The following is a 20580-nucleotide window of genomic DNA, read 5'->3' as shown; positions in this document are numbered from 1 at the left end:
AAATCCTTATTAATTACTTATAGTGTTGTTTGGTGCATGATAAGAGTACATGAACAAAAGCATATAAGCAATGAAAAACAATTAAATGAAATTAGAATTTATATGGTTGAAAAAAAAAAAAAAATCATTCAGTTTCCTTTGCACATTAATTTATGTTGAACAGATATAAATAATCAACTTAATATGACAAATCCACTGTAATGCTTCTTCTTCAACATAATAAACCATAGAGGACAAAATACAATAAACAGGAACTGATTCCCTATGAAAACTATATTTGTATGCTTTTTCTGGGTGACATCACTGGTGTTTTGTGAGGTTTGATGTGTTCCAGATGTGTTGCAGATACTTTCTCGTCATCTGTCTGCCTTGTAACCGCAATCTTACGCAAATTATTAAAGTTTGATACTGTGACTGACTTATGCCACAGCAGGTAAATGGAATATTTTACTAACTTTTTATTTGAGTACTTAATATTTGACTTTAATTTAGTAAAAAATTAAAATAAAAAAAGGATGTGCAAATACATCTTATCATTGTAAATGCATTCAGTTGTTGTCATCGCTCCTACATGACCAAACTATGCCAGAATTGCATTCCCCAGCCATGCATCTCTCATTTTAGCATTCAATTTTCCAACGTGATCTATCTGTCTGATTTACTCCTTCCTAATCCGGTTCATTCTGCTCACTCCCAGTGAAAATATCAGCAGTGGTCCAACATGCTGGCAGAATGGAGCAGAGGACAATTTTCAAGGTATACGCCATTGAAACCTCCCTTTTTTCTGCACAATAACATAGATTATTCTTATCTTTTGATACATGGATTATGTAAATATATCCGATGGGTCTATTGCGTACACTTTGCCCCTGTTTGTGTTTCACTTTCGCTTGTTACCCATGCGCTGATCTGATGTTGACATTAACAGTTGTTTGTTAATAAAATCGGTGCTTACCACTAAAACAAACATGTAAATATGTAATTTCTTTGAGAAAAAAAAATTAGGTTTTCACTAATGGGTGAGATGAGAAAATGTGGCCCGATTCGCACTCTAACTGTGACACGGTTATTCATTTACTCGCCTTTCATGTGACTGTTTACTGCAAGACCTGTGCACATGCCTCTGCATACATCTGTGGAACCAAACAATAGTTTAGTCCACCGTGCTTGTCTCCTTTCAGTCTCCAAACCATCTTCTTCTCATTCTTCTTTATTTCTGGGGTATTGGGACCCCTCTTCAAGCCATCGAGAACTCGCACCAGCCACACCATTAGCGTCATTTTGACTTCACGTTTGCAGAAATGAGTGGGAAATTTGCACCCAGAACAGCAGTACAAAATGTGTCAAACAATCTGTTCAAGGCAATAGGGAGAAATGTGTGTGTGTGTGGGCTCCTTATCTTTGGTTTTGAGCGCTTCATCATCCATTAGCATTAAAAAGACTTCAAATTAATGTTTATTTTTTCACAAATCCTGCCCTATGCTCCTTTAACTAGATTTTCTATTTGACAAAGTAAAAATATAGAATACAGATGTTTAAGATTGTGGGTTGTTTTAATTTGAAAAAGAATAATAATGAGAAGAAAAAACTCCAGGTGTCCCCAACTGGGGTCCTGACCCCAAGGTTGAAAAACACTGCTCTAAAGCATACAGTGTAGCTAGTCTCTCCTCTGTTCTGGTCTTTTCTGTCATTGAATCCAACGACACTCTTCATTTAAACGGTGCCTGTGCTGTACCTTATTCCTCGAATAAAGTGTCAAATATGCGTAATCCTAATTTAATTCATATTTTAGCGAAATATTAACATTACTATATTGCAACTCAAAGCTGCTGCACAAACCGTACTGTTTTGGTTCTGTACATTATGAGGTAAAACAAAAACAAATACGAATGTTTTGTCCATTTCTGACTAGGAAACAGATAAATAACAAACAGCCTCCTGGGATGAAGCTTGTTATTAAGTAACAAATTATCTGCATGATTAAATCTGATCATTCACAGCACTTAATTGGCTGTTTTGATCTTATAAACAATCACTTGACATAATGCCTTTCATATTTTTAGAAACGTTTGCCATTTGTCAACATTGATGAACCACGATGACTGAAACCTGATGTGATTTAGACGGAGCTGAAATATCTCAAGTGTTGTCACCAAGTGAAGGAAGCATGCTTGGTAACACACCAGCAAACAAAGGGCTGGGCTTGACGAGCCATGAATGTGTTGGGGATTAGTCTAATCAGTGATCTGCAGAGAGAGGGTCCCCTCTTCCACCTTTCAGCCTCGTTATTCTCACCACTCCAGCCTGTGCCCAACATTTCCTTCTCCACTTAGACTTCTACCGCTTGATTGCAATCCAGCGTTAAGGAGAGGAAATGAGTAGAAAAAGGGGAGAGGGGAGTGGGGGGACGATGGAGTAAGGGGGTGGAGTAGGGTTAAAGACAATAGTTACTGCATGCTTGACTTCCCAAGGAAATGGAACTCTGTGATTCCAACCATTAAGAGATCAAAGGTGAACCTTTAAATTCCTTTAAACTGACAGAGTGGCAAACAAAGGTCACCCCAGTATATCAGCGTATTGGCAGATTATAATTGAATTCCTGTGAATTAAAAGTGACAGAGAAATAAATTCTAGCTTAACCTTCCTTAGGGAGGGCTGGTGCCTGTCCCAACAAATCAAGCAATATTTTAGATGTGTTTGTGCTTTTTTCAAGAATAAAACAGGCATAGATGTCACAAAAAAGATTGCACTACACGTAGTTGTAACATTTGACGACGTATGCAGACATGGAGGGAAAAAAGTGACTGTGAAAGCTTGTGATGGTCTATAAATTAGTTATTTTCCTAAATGTTTATCACGCTGGAAACGATAATTGACTTTTGCAGACGTGAAATCTTTAAAGCTGATATCCGGAGTTTCTGAGAGGACGTCTCGATGTCCTGCCCTCAACAGCTCCAGTTCCTCCCCCTGCCTCTGCGATCTACCAGAAGCCACGCCTCTACTTTTCAGGAAACAGGAAGTCGAAGCCTTTTGGCTGGGCGCACTCGGCAAGAGTTTCCATTTGTATAGGGGTCTATAGGACGAAGGAGGGACTTATATACATTAATGTATATGAATGACCACCGGCAGTAATAATAATAATAATAATGCATCAATTTTATATAGCGCTTTATCATAGACACTCAAAGACGCTTTACAGAATGAAGGCATTATTCTTTCACTCCACACTTAGTGGTGGCAAACTACTGTTGTAGCCACAGCTGCCCTGGGGCAGACTGACGGAAGCGAGGATGCCATAGTGCGCCATCGGACCCTCCGACCACCACCAACACTCACTCACTCACACACTACGTTCATACTTGGCAATGTAGGTGAAGTGCCTTGCCCAAGGACACAATGACAGATACCACTGCAGCGACTGCCACCCCACTGTGACACCTGGAATTCTCAGTGGTCTCCCATCCAACTACTAACCAGGCCCAGACCTGCTTAGCTTCCAAGATCTAACGGGATCGGGCAATGACAGGCTGGTATGGCCATAGTAAATGATACATAAACATAGATTTCTCAGAAACTCCAGATATCAGCTTTAACATTAAAATGTCTGAACTTATGAACTCAATGATTACCACTTGTTGGATAACCAGAACTAAAGCAGCACAATAACACAAAATGACTCCAAATCTGAAGGTTGTGGGTTACATTCCAGACGTTATCTTAACTGCATGTAAATATTTTCTATGAGCTTGCATATACATGTTCTCGGGGCAATCTAGTTCCCTCCCCACAAAGTGGTGACCAGTCCAGTGACGATCTTCATCAAATTGATTGGTTCCAGTTAAGGCTGTGCAATTAATCGAAATTCAATTACAATTTTGAATATTACGCTCAACGATTACAAAAACAACATAATTGAGAAAAAAACGATTACTTTAAAAAGCCCGTTCTTTTTCTTCTTTTTTTTATTATACATATGTTTTATTTGCTAAATAAAGCAAACTTCCACAATTTATGATATCTACAAAGAACAGAGCTTAGCACACATTATTTAATGCAAGCTCCTTGTCCTGTCTTGAAACATGGTGGAAGAAACTAGTGTCATTCCGATGCTTTTTCTTTTTTTGTTCCAATGCCGATACCAAGTTTCATAGTAACGAGTGATCCTGATACATGCCGATACCACGGTGATTAAAAGACATATGACCTGTTTTTCTTCCTATCCTTAGCTGGGCCGAGCTACGCGGTAACGCAAACACTTTCGGTGGATTCTTCTTCATTGGTGTTCGGCGGCTTCTTCTTCCGTTGAGCGAACTAGGTATCGCAAGTAGTTTATAGAAGTGTTTGGTGCTGTAAATGATATCGACGTGTTAATAGCTAGTACTTGCCAATACTGATGCCAGCCTTTTAGTGCCGTATCAGGATTCCTCCCGATACTAGTTATCGGTATCGATACATTAGGAGAAACACAGCAAAAACGCTTGGTAAACAAGCAAGGCAAGAATGGATTTTACATTGTTTTGTACAAAACATATCACTTTTTGGTTGGGAAATAATCCTTTTGAAAATGGTGCTTTCAATTATGGCTAAAATAATCAGGATTATTATGTTTTCTATACTCGAGCAGCTGTAGTTCTAGTGCTCGGTGAGCCTTTGAGCAATTTTAGCAGGTAGAAGATGAATGGAGCAAATGCCTGATAAACTTCATTAGATTTTTTCCACAAAAAATGTCATTTATTTTATTGTTTTGCCAAATTTACCAACCTAGTAGTAACTAGGGGTGTTGAAAAAAAATCAATTCGGCGATATACAGGTATCAATTCAAAATGCATCATATCGATTTTTTTTTTCCTGTTTACGAGCTTGTGTTTTTTTTTAAATAAAAAAAAAAAAAAAAAGTACTAACTTTCTGCATTTATTTGTTGTTCTAGGGCCGGCATACTGTATATCTCAGTTAAGTTGCACTAAAGTCAAAGTTGGTTTAAAAGCCACAGGCAGATTCTATGTTATTTTTTTCAATTTAAGTTGTTGGCACATGGCATGTTAAAGCCAATGTTTTGAGTGTAAAATATGCCAATAAATATGAGTGCAAAATATGCCAATAAAAGATATTTCATACATGATGTTCTCATGAAGGTGTACACATTTACAGATTAGTCGTTTCTTAAGTCATATATTAAATTAAAAAAATTGCAATAATCGCTTTATACTTTAATATTGGGATATATTGTATCATATTGTGACCTATGTATCAAGATACGAATCGTATCGCCAGATGCCAGGCACACCACTGGTAGTAACCATACTTGAGGTTTCTTTTTAACTTTTTAGTGTCAATATTAAGGATTTTTAAGAAGCATTTTAACATAAATCTTTCTTTTCGACTATTCTCATCTGTGCTGATCCCATACTCTACAGTAAAATTCTAATTCCAATCTCACCGAAACTTAAATTACGACTAAGAGGAATCCAAGAGAATATATTTAGTAAATCATGAGGTACAAAAAACGAAAACATATAAGCAAAGTGTTGTGATCAGAAGCAGAAAAGAGTGAAACAAGGATCTGCCCCTCCCATCCTACAGATGCAGATTGCATGAATATTTTTTTTAACTCTGTTGAGAAAACTTTCGAAAGTGTGGCAAGGCAAACTCAAGGTGATAAATTATTCAAATGTTTCATTGGAGCCACGCTCCTTGCAGAGGGCTAGCATTTATAATATGCACGTGTGAAGACATGATGAAACAACTTCATAAACAGTAAAGAATGAGCGAGCGTTGGGAGAATTGGGACTGAGAGTGCAGGGTGATGCAGAAACAAGTGACTTTGACTGACTTTATACAGACATCTACACACTAGGCCCGGATGATAAATTCATCTAAGGACACTAGATGAAATAGGCCTGTGTGATGTGGGAAAGGGTTGGAAACAGAAAAAGGAGGGCAGATTCGGCAGCCGATAAGAAAAGAACCCAACAAGAAAAACGGGAAAACACGGTTTAAGAGAAAGAGGCATGAGAAGGAAAAGGGAAATATTGAAATTCCTGCCATTGTGTTTGTATGTGTGTGATGCTGGGAGAGAAAGGACGAGGGTTTAACAGCCAAAGAAGAAACACAAACAGACATAAAGACAAAGACACAGACTTGGTTCGGTCTCTTGTTCAGTATCAAGGGAGAAACGACATGCAATTCAAAAAGACAATTTCCACTGCTCACTAGATCAACAGTGCTATTGAACACACTGGAGTGAGTCTTTACACTTCCTATTAGTCAAAGTTCAATTCAAGAGCTTTTCATTTATTCATCTCTGTGATGACTAAATTTATTGCGTAAAGCTAAAACTGATGCAATATCAAGAGCTAAGCTTTTCCCTGGGTCAACCACGTCTACATCTTTTGTGGTATTTTCTTTAAGAATAAATCTCTCTTTGGTTCAGTTTTACTACATAATATACAGTAAATGGATACATGTGATTTTCGATTAGATTAAGGCCAGACGAATCAAGATAAGCCTCAGGTTTTGTTTTAAATATCAAGCCCAGGTACATTTGCTTTTCTTTTGAAACACAAACAACGTAAACGCACACAAAGGTCAAAACGATAACTTGATAAGAGATTAGAAGAGTCTGTTTTTGGGGTTAAATTATAGAATAATGTTGATATACAAATAAAAATGAGTGACACTTTATTTTCAAAAAGGAAATGTCACAATATATTTTATAAAGTTATACAAAGCTGTAAAAATATGTTTTTAAGGATATATAAAGCAGTGGTTCACAACCTTTTTTGGGCCGTGACCCCATTTTGACATCACAAATATCCGGCGACCCCAAAGACAGTTTTTGAACTTGTTTATTAAAGTGTGTTACAAATATAGAGTAGCCAGGATTAGTGCAAGATATTTTTATACTGCATTTTATTTGAATTAGAATCATATTTGAGAAAGTTTAAGTACTGGTAATACAGTTATTTGATATTTATTGTGTGTGATGTGTAGTTGAAAAATAATAATAATTAAAAACACTTTAAAGTAGAATTTTAATTATTTTTTTTTTTTTTTTTTAAACAATTACTAGACATTTCAGGTGACCCCATTTTAATTCCAGGCGACCCCACATAAGGGTCCCGACCCCAACGTTAAAAAACACTGATATAAAGTATAATTTTTTTATTGCTTGAAAATATTACATTTTTTGTAGGTAACTTGAATTAAACGATTTATGTTGGGCATATAAGTATTATTGCTTGAGCCTGTTTCGGTCTTGTGTCGTGTCTTTTGATATTGCGATTTATGATTTTTGTTAGACTGAAACAAATAAACTGAAACGAGAAACTCCGACAAAAACGCTCAGCTGACAGAGGTCAGTTTACCAGTAACACTCTCTGTCACTGAAGGTTAATCTTTTCAGTCTCAGCTGGACTATAGGGCTGAGTGATGTGCTGCAGAAATGCAAAACAGTAAAACTGAAGACGGTGTGTCATAAAAGAGGCAAAAGCTACAACTCACTTAACCTTAGAATTATGTCCTGCCTGTAGCGTGGGCACAGTAACACAAATCAAACAGTCATTCCCTTGTGAAGCCCACAGGTGGATACTATACAGTATATAACTCTCTAGGCTTTATCAGCACTTTGACGCTTTTAATAAATGTCAGCTTTTTCAATAGACAGCTTCATTAGAGTCGTTTTAAAACTTGCTTTTGGATATCTAGATATAAATGTTGGGACTTGTCAATTCGAATACCAGGGTTGGGGTCAATTACAATTGTAACGGTGTAATTGACAATTAATTACAATTATGATGTAATTGTAATTTGTAATTGTAAATGAAATAACAGATTGCTGTTGTAACCATGACTGAATTGTAATTGAGTTCAGATCATTTACTTTGTAATTCATTGTAATTGTCTTTCACAATGTAATTATGTTCAAAACGGGGGAACTATGTTACGGTTCTTAAGTTTACACATAGGCATACGTAGTTTACAATTATTAAAATATGTTTTATATTAAGTTCATTTACTTTAGAGCTGGGCAAAAAAATTGATTTATTGAATTTGTAGATTTGTAGAAAACAATTTTTATTTTGCAAATTCGAGTTAAAAAATAAATAATTATAATTTTTTTGGCACTTTTGACAATATATATGATGTCTGCAGTCATTTTTAAGTGCATTGAAAAAAAAAAATCTTATCGAAAGTCGAATTTTTTATTTTTTTTTTTAAATCAGAGATTCTTTTTATAGGCAAAATTGCCCAGCCCTAGTTTACTTGTCAGTTCTCTTGAGGATCATTTTACTGATTACTTAAAACATGAGTCAAACTGACCCATTATCATTAGAGATGCTAACAGAATGCTAACACAAGAGGAAGGTTACATTTCATTGGGTTATTTATTTCAGCCTCAGTATTGTGATGATTTGTAATTGGAATTTAGTAATTGAGAATGTAATTGTAATTGACTTTCAGGTGAAAAATAACAATTGTAATTTTAATTGAAAGAGGAAAAATCATCCATCCATTTAACATGGATAATTGAAGACAGTAACATAACCACATTTTCTGCTTTTTTTTTATTGGTTTCCGGTCTTTGTTTATCCATCCATAATACCAGACTCTGGTAAACTCAATAAAAAGCAAAAAGTATAATTTGTACAATTCCGAACAAATGTTTGCATCTATTTACTGCTTTTATCGATTGTGTCTGTTTTTAGGCTTCAGACAGGCAGTACTACACATTGTATTGAGCAAATGCGACTGCATTTACATTCAGATATTTGTTCTGAAGCCACACTGAGGAACAGTTTCATAGTGCACTCTCTTAAGCCGAGTGCCTTTGTTATCCAGATGGTTAGACACAACAAAGTAATTGGTGCTCTCCCTGTTGTCCCCCAATTATCCTCTGTCCTCTGCTTCCTAGTTCATCCTTCTCTTAGTCTGTTGCCTATTTCTTTTCTCATTTTATATCTTAAGAAGTCTGCAATGAACTGAAACAAAAACAGTCTGCACATTAAGCTCCATCAGTAATGAATAGAAACCCTTACAGTGACCTATTTTCGTGCTCTGTTTCCTGAATTGATGGAGAGAGGAAAAAAAAAAAAAAACTCATGAGTGGAACAAGCCAATCGGCATCTTACAATTTTTTTTAAGGAAATCAGAAGAGGGGAGCTATGTTCTGTGCTAAACTAATAAAATTGTGAAGATCTATCAAAGCAAAACTTAAAAGAAACCGATTCTTCACACTATTTTTTCAAAGAGGGAGAAATTCATGGAGTTGGGGAAGTTAATGTAGTCCTTGTCTTCATTAAAGCGCTCGTGAGCAAAGAGGAGAGTAAAAGAAGGAACGTGCATTGATTGTATGTATTTATCTCCTTCTGGTCAGCAGTCTGGCATGTAGCTGTGAACTGGAGGTCATTCTCACCACTGAATCCTCATTGATCTCCTATTTAAAGCCTCCTGAGACACTCAGAGCTCCATTATGAGCGTGATCGGCCATATACATACAGCAATAAACACACATGTACACTCGTGAATAGGAGAATTCATAGTGAAGTACGTTAGCACTATCGTGGACATCATTATGAACGCGTAAACACATTTTCCAGCTCCTATCACACAGTCCTGCACACACATACGCATGCACGCACACACACACACACAAATACACTAATCGGTCGAAACAAAGTTTCACGCTGCTTCTCTCTATAATTTCTTGTAGTGCGCCTTCTAACTGGATGTAAGAGCATGCGTTAATTCAGACATCATTTAATAAGACACGTTGCCAGACTGCCTTGACCACTCCATAGAAAGGTGCTGAAAGGCAATTACACTGAGCAAATAGCCCTTCAGGCTCCAGGGGCCTAAGCCCTTCCTTCCAGTGAAATAAAGAAGGAGAGTGTCTACGCTAAGATCGCACCAGGGTTGAAAGACTCTGTCTGGGTCAGTCAAGGCAATCCTATACTGAAAACATGTAGAGATTGTTGATAAAGCAGCTAACGGGTATTTGTAACCCTTATTCCCTTTTAACAAGCCTTTTGATTCTGGACCACATGATACGGTGACCCTCTTTGGAGTTTCAAACGCAAGATATCACATGAACAAGGTATTTCATTTAAATGATACCGTCGCAATAAGATTTTTCAGTTTTGTTTAAAACGGGTCACCATACATAGGTCACGATACAATATATCCCAATACTAAAGTATAAGGCAATTATTGAGATTTTTTTGTATGTATGACTTAAGAAACAACTAATCTATAAATTTAGTACATCTCCATGAGAACATTATGTTTGAAATATATTTTATTGGCATATTTTACAATCAAAACACTGACTTTAACATGCCATGTGCCAACAACTTCAAATAAAAAAATAACATACAATGTGCCTGTGGCTTTTAAACCAACTTTGACTTTAGTGCAACTTACAGTATTTGTTGGACTATAAGGCACACTTAAAATCCTTTAATTTTCTCAAAAATCGACAGTGTGCCTTATAATCAGGTGCGTCTTATGTATGAAATTAATATGTCAAAATGTTTTAGTACAACTTTGGTAAACTATGAAGCTGCACTGCTTGATGGATTTTTGGCACTTTAGGGCTACCATAGTCAGGCGCCTCGTGGAGTGATACAGTATGTACCTGTACTGTGCTTCAACATACTGAACTGAAAAAGTGAGTGTATTGTTCTGTATTTTATGTGTTATTGCTATAGCCTTCCTTATGATCGTAGCTACTAATAAAAGTGAAACTGTGAAAATTTTGTATTTAAGAAGTGCTTTTCAATACAGTACATGTGAAGTAGCTCACAGTATCTCAAATTAAAAAATGATGGGAAAACTCATCTTTTGTGTTCGAAAATCCGTGGGATAAAATGCTTCTGTTTAAAAAAAAAACATGTATTGACCTTTCAATGACCTTTAAATTCTACTTGTTTTAACAGAATAGTTAATTTGTTGTAGAGAAATATGAACTAAAAGTCATATCTTACCAGGAAGATTATTCTTTGTCCAAGTCACTGTTGCAAATCTGAAACTAATGGACACACATTTGCCGTTTGTGTGTGTGTGTGTGTGTGTGTGTGTCGCTATGTTTTCTCTTCAAATCATGTAAGGGTGAGTATAACGGCTAAGATTTTTTCCCTCAAAGAAATAAACCTGTAATCTACTTTTTGTTTGTAAACTATTGTTTATGACAGTGCAACCACATTTCCACAGTCCTGACATGGAAAACATTTTTCTTGAAACACAATCCCTCACTGAGTCTGCGGTCTCTCACCAACACTATTACAATGACGTCCAAACGACTGCAACATGGCCTTTAAAACGAAAAAGAATGTATCATTTAAACATAAATGCTATCATATTATTCATGTATAGCCCAAAAATCCTTAATCTTAATTTAGATCACTACAAGCATTATAGACATTAGCGACACTTTATCTATCTACAGTTTTTTTTTTTTTTTTTTTTGCAAAAAGGTTAAATATAGATAAATAAATAATGCAATAAAGAAAAAAAATCTTTCCACTTTACTTTTATATCTATAGAAAATAGATACCAAAAATAAATCATCTTTAAACAGAAAAGACATTTTTACATGATTATTATATTAAGATTAACAACATGGAAGCAGTAAAACTCCCTTCTGTCCTCCAACACAACTGGCTTTGCTCTCAAAAAATGCATAATGACTTGTTAAGCAGTGAGGTAAAACTGAAGATAAAGCAGGCTTGGAGTACAGTAAAAAAAAAAAAGCAAGAGGCATTTACAATGTCTAAGGCTCAGCATATTATCATAGATATTCTTTTAAAAGGTTGGGATCGGGGTAGTCTTTATAATGTCTTTCTCATTACCACAACTCTGCTGACTTCTACAATTTCAATGACACTGGTAGATCCAGGACCAGCTGTAAAAGTCATCTGGAGTACTTTTTTTATTTTTACAAGCAGGGCGGAGGAGGAACACTCATAACTGAATCCATGACAGCGCAGATGGTGCTTTTTTTCCCCCTCCTTCCTTTTCTAAGTTATTGAGCAGAGTTATTTATTGGAGGAAAATTGGTGCTTGTAAGGATTCCTTATGTCACAAACAAATAAACACTTCACCGCTAAAATGATGAACAGCAGTCTAACAAATATACCAAGGTATGTCAAAATCAAAGCACAGTATGTTTACATTAATGGGTAAAGGGTTTTAAATCAAATTTTGTCCTGGTTTTGTCGTACTATAAAGTGCAGCTTTGTTGGGTCGTGGTTTGGGTTTATTTTACCACAGTCGAAAATGTGTACGTTAAAGGTATTTTTCATCTGATAAAGAATGACAGAAAAACACTTCATCACATTTGTTTATAGGACTCCACATCCCACAATGCGTTTACAATGAGGAAAACAAACTTTAGAGCAGTAATTTGGACTATTTTTGAGCATATGATCTTTGATTTATTGATCTATGAGGCATACCCTGTCTTTATCTGATTTAAAAAAAAAAGTATAGTCCCCAGCAGCTTTAAGTTATTGGAAGTCTCCAAATTATCTAAAGTGGTAAGCATTTGTACAAAACTGTTTTTTGGGTTTTTTTGTCTCTATGTGTTGATCCAGTGACTGGCATACAGGGTGACCTGTATCCAAAGTGAGTTGGGATCAGTGACGTGCAGTCAGGGTAGGCAAGGTAGGCAGTACCTACCGAAGGGTGAATTGATATCGATTATTTGTTTTAATTATAACATAATTATACTTTATTTATTCATTTCCAATAGCCGACAGTACCTCTACATTTGAAAGTGTCAGCATTTTGTGCTTTTCATAGCCTAAATGACTAAACATCGCTATTTCCTGGTACGGCACAGTCTCACTCTGCTGTAAGGCAGGAGGAAGCCACACCCTCTAAGCACATTGCTGCTCTGCCTCTGTTCCCATAGTGTGTTTTTATGTGTTTGCGCATGTGCAGTCAGTTCCCCAAGATGAAAACCATTTACGTCCAAAGGCAGCTCTCTACGCTGCCTTTGGACGTAAACGTGCTATGCTAAATGCTATACATAAGTTCACAGTACATTAGTGAATTGATAGAGCGTGGCTGCTGCTACGTTCTCTAAGTGGGCGGTAAAACACTACAAGCAGGATGACAGAGCTAGAGACAATAGAGAAACTTTCTTTTGAGCTTTTAAAAGATGGGAGACCAACACCTGAGCTACCAGACCTTCAGCAAAGAAAAGGTCAGAAAATTGTTCATATTTTCCACAGTGAAAGGAAGGATTGGCTTTCACTGAGGCTGTTCCAAGTTGTTGTTGTTGTCATTTTCTCCGTGTTTCTGTGTTTCCAACACAATCAACGGATGCACTGTTGTGTCATGAGATATATCGTGTTGGGAGAGTATGGAGGCTGTTATTGAATAATTGTTCAATAGCCCCCCCATGACCCTATTTAGGATGTGGCAAGAAAAAAACTGAACAACTGGATAAATGAGATACGACAAAAACAAAATATTGATTGAAGGAGGCAGTACTACTGCGGCAGCTAGCATTGCCGCCTCACAGCTAAAAGGTGTAATGTGGATTGCAGATCAGTGCCTGCACTGTTTGGAGTTGAATGGCTTCAAATCTTTGAGGAAAGCTAATAAAGAGAAGAAGAGCAAAAGACGGAAATGTTCATAAATGAAATGGACCTACCATTGTTGCCAAAGTCCAGAGAATACTTGACCACGTGGTAATTATTCCATACATACAGCAGGTTGTCTCTAGGGTTGTAATCCACTGCAGCAATGTACTGGTAGGAATTGGGGAACGGTATGGTTACTGTCATTTCCTTGCTCTTATCAGTGTTGTACATGTAATCGATCTTGTTTCCTGTGCCTTCGTTGTCATCATCTTCATAGACAGTTTTGACAACGTACAGAACTCCGCAAACCATGAAAGCGTTGGAAGCAGAGCGTTTGTCGTAGCTGGTGTCCCACGAGCCTTCGATGCGTAGTGTGTATGGGTTGAGCTGGCTCACCACGATGCGCCCATTGTTCTGCTCTGTTGCATAGATTACCCACAGTCCATTTTCATCCACTGCAAGGTCAATGTCTGACTTGCCACCCCAGCGATACGGTGAGGTGTCGTGGTAGTTGGCGTTGGCAATGATTGCCTCCCCGCTCTTGATGCGTGTTCGCAGATCAAACTTCACAATGTTTCGAGTGCGCTCCTTGTTAAAAAACAGTGCACCGTCATACACGACAAAGCCTGTCCCATCCACACGATGTGGCAGTTTATATGTGGTGGTGGGACGGCCTGCGATAAAGTCTTCTTTTGATGAATACTCTGTCAGTGTGTCAGTACGGTAAGGGGTCCATGGCATGTAGTAAATCTTGTCAGAGGCCTGCAGAGGGTCTTTGCACCATGCACCAGACTGATGGTCTGACTCAAACAGATGCTCACTTTGGTATACTCCGCGCAGAATGCCTGGACACAGGAAAACTGGGGAACAGGAAGGAACATTTACCAAATTTAAAAAATCACGTTAAGTTAATTTGTTGATTATCCTTCCAAGCATTTTAGTTAGTAGTACCTGTGATATGTTGGCTTCTTTAAAGACACAATGGGCAATTACTATTTAAGACTAACCAGAATTAATATTAAATGGCAATTCAGTGTGCTTGTGCCATGTCCTGTTACCAATACATCCCTGTTATTATTAAGCACAGCAACAGTTAGACTCATGCTCAACAGATAATACCCCATGCTCAGAAAGATGAAGAGAAAATGGCACATTTTGTTCTACTTCCACTCTTTCCCACTATTCCCATCTCTCCCTCCCTCTTCAGCTTCTCATTAGTCTCACAGCTCTTTCTTCTTTCTCTCCAAGTCTATTTCTGTCAGGACCAAGCAATTGTAGAACTGAACACATCATTTATAGTCACCTGTTTTTGCAGTTGTTACAATAATTCTTTTCCCACTCCAAGCTCAGTACTCCCCACTTGGAATACCAGGGTCATGTTTTATGAGGGATGTGGGATGTGTAATAAATTCTGGGAAGCCAGTGCGACCAAAGTCTTGAGGAACCTTTGTAATTTCACTGGAATGTTGTCACGTACAACATACACATCTACACAGCAGATCCACACAGATATGCCAGATGTGTCCCTTGATTTTCCCATTCTTTTCAAATAATATGATCTAGTGTTAAAGGTCTGGGAATATTGATTAAATTTTCATTGGCTATTAAAAGCACTGGCGTCACTTTTATCATTCATTGGCCCTTCATAAAAATGTGCTTGATCCATCAAAAGTTTAAGTGACATTCTACACATTACCATGAATTAATATGTGTCAGCAGTGTGCCTAATGAGAACCTCAATTGCCTCTATACGCTGAGATCAAGCTGTCCTAATATAGCATTGACTTTGACATAGATGTCATGCTGCCACAAGCTACAAGACGCTTCTAGTGTTGCTATCAAAAGGCTTTGCCCAATCCCTAGATTTTGAACATGTGTGTGTGTGTTTGCTTTACAGACTCACCTTTTTGTTCCACTTCTGCAGGAGGCGCAGGCAAACGATTTAAAGGCAAAAGGGAAACAAAAGAGAGAGAAAAAAATGAGAGATATGTTACAAAAATAGATTAATGATGCAATAAAAAGGAAATCATGGTAATACAATCATGGATCTTCATAATCGTCCTCATATTTCATTCTAATCTTGTGAGGGTGGCACAACGCTCTACATATGATTAGTGATAACATTACATGTGTGTCTGAGGAGACATTACAATTGAGAAGCTGACTGAATGCACTGCTTCCCACATGTGTTGCATTTGTACATGGAGGGCCAGTGCAAATGTTTTAGTCATTGGAAACAAAAAGTTAGAGGTTGTTTCATTTTCATTTTAAAATGTAAAGAAAATGAAGATTGAAATTCAAGGCATTTCTCTTTTGTCAAGATCGAGAAGGGATAACATTTAAAAACTGTTTGATTTTCATTTTGTTTCAAATACAAAATGTCAGAAGCCTGTTTTTCCAGGTGTGACCGGAAATTGCAGATTTCAAAGTAAGATATACATAAGAGTGTCAAATTATGACTTCTACCTGTGGTTTCCCTAGCCCAGGCTAAAATGTCTTTGGAACATTACTCTGACGTGATTTTTGACATGGCAAAACAAGATGGTCAGCAATTGACTGGCGCCCCCCCGCCTAGTGCCCCACAAACGCTGGAGCGAGGTACCAACAGACCCCCGTGACCCTGAATGGGTCGAAAAATAGATGAATGGAAAACAAGAAGGCTCGTCATCTGCAGAACTCTCTACACGCATATCACACCAAAGTGATGAAATCATGTCGACTGAGACACACTCTTGTTGTTTTAAAAAACAACATCTCGATCCATGTCCATCAATTTCTGTTACACAGCAGGGCCCAAATTTTTTCTCCTCAAACGCGTTCCGACTTTGAAAACCTCAACTTCCGCTCACACAATATGAAAAACATACACTGACCAACGACGCAGGAACAAAAATACATATGTGATGCAGATGCTCCATGAAAGAGAAGGATATCTACAAATGTTTACTGCGTCTATGATTGTCTTATTTACAGCAGGATAAAAACTGTGAAATACAATAACGTGAGAGAATAACAACAACACACAAAACTGTGGAGTGAAAACCAGGATTGATTACTTGGATAACATTTCAACAACCTTGCCAAAACTGTCACATTAAAAGGCTTATTGACGCCCAGTGGTGAGCCAATGCTGTGTGTGTGGTTGGCTGCGTATGATCGGAGAAACATTTGTGTGTTAATGCAGTAGCAAGCTAAATATATTGATTTACTCCAACCCTGACACCAATTCCTTGTCTATTACACTTAAAGTACTATCCATACGGCTTCAGCAGAGGATTGTTCATGTCGCCTTGCAATGAAATGTGCACACTTGCTCGCAAACCTCTTAAACATATGAGTTTCATTCCACTCTGTTCCCCCGTGGGACCGAGTGGAATGTGAACACGGCAGAAACTTAATCCTCCAGGCTGTGCCCTTGTGTCTTTCAAGACAGTTAGAGACCTGCTGAAGGGAACTAGTCCCTGGAGAGCAGGAGAGAGAAAAGGACAAGAGTGGAGAGAAAACCCAACTTGTGAAAAAAGCAAAGCAAGAGTCCTCAAAGGAAAACTTTGAAATTGTGAACACCACATATTTATTTACGACACAAGTGCACTCCATACTGTACACACTAAAGCTAAAACTCATCAACAACTACGACGCACAAGCATACAGAAATGGACGACCACATTGGTGCACACACCAACACAATCAAGCCACCATTAAATCTGAGCCTCATGAAAAATGCATGCTAACTGGTGAGGCCGAGCACAACTCCCGATAAATAAGCAATCTCTGTAAGAAGAGCGTGTTAAACGTGGAACAACTGTGTAGATGCTTGTGTACGCACGCAACAGTGTGAGCGAGCGATTTGGAGTCGGGATATAAAATGGTTCACCGCAAGGAATCTGGTCCCTTGTGACAAAAGTGAGGATAGAAAGCTGATAGTTCGTCGATGCAGGGGAGTGTGTACGATTGAAAGGAAGATATCAATGTACTAAAACAGGGAAACACAGACATGCACTCAGACTTTTAAACAATACAAAGAGTCACATTGTGGTCGGGAGAACTGGGATTAATGACATTAAACAACAAAGCTGTCACAGTGTCTGGGGCTCTCACACTGCCTCCCAGACACAGCGGAAAGCACAGAGTTCAAGGGTAGCAACTAATAATACAGTGAAATAAAAAAAAGTCTAATGGAAACAAGTAAGCTGAATGGCAGTGAAAAAGTCAAACAAATGTCATGCAATTCAACGTTTCGCCAGATTAATGGATGTCTCTGTCAATAAACATTCCTGTTTTAATCTCCGGGAACTTTTCGTTGAATATTGTCTGCATTGCAGGACAGCGTTACTATAGATTCTAGCATGTGTTAAAACAAAGAAGAAACCTTGAAAGCAGCTTCCAATGGTTGAGCATACACAAAATTAAAACATTATCATGCTCACAAAGAACATATCTTCATTCCAAAGTATGCTGTAAAATAACTGATTTTGATCAACAGGAAACCAAATGTAGCCCTTAAAAGTTTAAACTAAATGATTATGACACCCTTGGTGTTAGAGTACAGAGTTAGAGAGTGAGATAGAAGGGCGAGAACCAGGAAAACATTTGGGACTTGGTATTTAGAACTGTTTGTAGTGTAAAAATAAAAGTTTTGCTTTTTTCTCTTTTTGTTTTTAAGAAAACTCTCGATGCCTGTCTAAACAGTGGTTAAACAAATAAAATGTAGTGTAAGGAAAAAACAGCTTTTTAAAATTAACTATCAACATTTGTTGCACACATTTTGGAAAAAATGCAGTTCCTTCAGAATAAACATGAACAAGCTTTTTTTTTCACTGAAACGTAATATTAATATGATTAAATGAATAAAAATCTTGCAACTGAAAATGACTAAGCCTTACTGTGTACATGGTCCATTAAAAAGAAAGACATTCCTTGAATTACAAAAGATTTTTCAATGGTATTTCAAGTCTATAGGTGTTTGCTTCTGCTAAATAGGCTGCTAGAAATGATGAGAAAAAGCAAATTATGGACTGTGAAACCTTTTTTTACCAAAAAATGTATGTACTAAAGGAAAAAAAAAAAACACATTTATACAAAAGCGTAAAGGAAAAAAAATATTAATATTAAAGCATAAAGGACAAAAATACTAATTCATACTAGCATAAAAGAAAACAAAAACGAATGTATAAAAAGGCATAAAAGAAAAAAACAATTATTTATAGCAAAGCATAAAGGAAAACAAAAACAAATTCATACCAAAGCATAAAGGAAAACCAAAAAATATTTATACTAAAGCATAAAGGAAAACCAAAAAATATTTATACTAAAGCATAAAGGAAAACCAAAAGTGAATTATACTAAAAGATAATGGAAAAGAAAAAAATAATGTATACTAAAGCATAAAGGAAAAAACATATTTATAGTGACGCAAAACGGAAAATACATTCCAGACTCCACCTGTACACTTCCTAAGAGTCACCAAAATACTCATTACGTAAACACTTCTCCATTTAAAAAAGTGAGTTCATCAGCACTCGCATTACCAACTCAGACGTTGAATACTGTCTGGTATTTCCTCGAGAGGCAGAGGTGACCTGACTGTTGGTGTGAAAATAATTAGCATTTTTATTGAAAAATGTATGGTTTATTAAGGAAGCATTGGTTTAGGTGAAACTACAGTGTGTACTCACAAGTGTGTGTAAGCTGTGTGTGTGTATGCAACGGGGCGCAGCAGGCACATTTGCATGCAGCATTTCTGCAGACGAGGAGCAGCGACAGCAGCCTAACCAGTATTATCTCTGATCTCCAATCAGCTCAGCGGGCTGATGCCCAAGGTCATTTATGGACACAGACATTTCCTTCTTTCTTTCTACACTGACGTATTATTTCTCATCTCCACCTGCGATTCTCTTTCATTATTACATTCCATCCTTTCCCCTCCTCCTTCATTCTCTCCGTTAGCTTGTCTGTATCTGTACCACTTTCCTCCCTAAATCCAAACTGGGGTCCACACCACAGTGTGTTTTATCAGTTAATTTGTTCTTTCTGTTCTTCGTCTGCTGGCCTCATCTAACCTATATTCTCTCTATCTCTGATTGAGCTGTCGCTTGGATATCTCTCCTTCTGCTTCTTTGGTCGCTTTCCCATCCTGACTTGCTTTCTCTGGGTGACACAGACCGGTCCTGCATATGCGCACACAGATACACAGTATACATGCGCATGCAGGGAAACGTCAAATGGCGACAGATTTTCACACATATGCATGAAAACACGTTTATAAATACATGTGCGCACACAACTCTTCTCTTGTTATTTTGATCAAGTTATTCTAATGGTCCGTTTTGACAGAGGGCTTTAATTGGACAGACAAGAAAGTGATTTTTATCTTTTAATTAGCTTTCCCACTGAGCAAACTCCTATTGTCTAAAAAAGACTGTACGGGTATTGCATAACATATCAGTGGCTTTTCTGATTAATACATGTGGTAGTAGACTAATTGGTTCATAACAGCGGTTGGAGGACAGTCAGGGTTTATTTCATAAAGGGAGGAAAAAAATGGGAAGACATAACTAAGCAGAGTGTTCATGCCATGTTTTTTTTTTCCTAAATGAACATAAATATAATAATGTGCATCATCTGTGCTTTTCTGCAGCAGATAGTGTTGTGTATGGAGATTAGATCTTTATGTTTTTTAGGTTTCCTCAGAGAAGCACTTTGTACAGCAGCGGGCTAATGTATGGATATTTATAGCACGTCCGCTGGGTTATGAGCGAGTATACACAGGTGGCTAATTACTGCCGAAGTTCACTGGCTACTTTGGCACATGACAGCCACACACTCGTACCACCGAGGGCTGGAGTTATGAAGAAGATGTCCGCACTTGATTGATGCTTTGGAAAACAGCCAAAATCCTGTAGTGCAGTGAATAGAGATAAAGAGCCGTGAGGGTAACACATGCCAAAAAATCTTAAAGGTAGATGTAGGGAGGGCTAAAGTGTTCCTGTTAAC

At 37.5% G+C, this 20580-nt stretch overlaps 1 protein-coding gene and 1 pseudogene across 8 annotated transcripts in view; both read right to left on the bottom strand.

Moving 5' to 3' along the window:
• LOC114464738 (adhesion G protein-coupled receptor L3-like) overlaps positions 1-20580 on the bottom strand; it is a 168855-nt gene that overhangs the window by 72912 nt on the left and 75363 nt on the right. For all 8 annotated transcript variants that reach the window (XM_028449281.1, XM_028449451.1, XM_028449537.1 and 5 more), the window contains exons 6-7: positions 15491-15505; positions 13659-14447 (exon numbers count right to left, since the gene is read on the bottom strand). In XM_028449281.1, coding sequence (XP_028305082.1) covers positions 13659-14447; positions 15491-15505 — 804 coding nt within the window. The remainder of the gene's footprint in view (positions 1-13658; positions 14448-15490; positions 15506-20580) is intronic.
• LOC114472367 (uncharacterized) lies at positions 3427-3544 on the bottom strand (annotated as a pseudogene).

The sequence above is a fragment of the Gouania willdenowi genome, chromosome 1 (genome assembly GCF_900634775.1).
Source record: "Gouania willdenowi chromosome 1, fGouWil2.1, whole genome shotgun sequence".
Taxonomy (NCBI): Eukaryota; Metazoa; Chordata; class Actinopteri; order Blenniiformes; family Gobiesocidae; genus Gouania; species Gouania willdenowi.
This window is presented reverse-complemented; position numbering and strand designations above follow the sequence as displayed.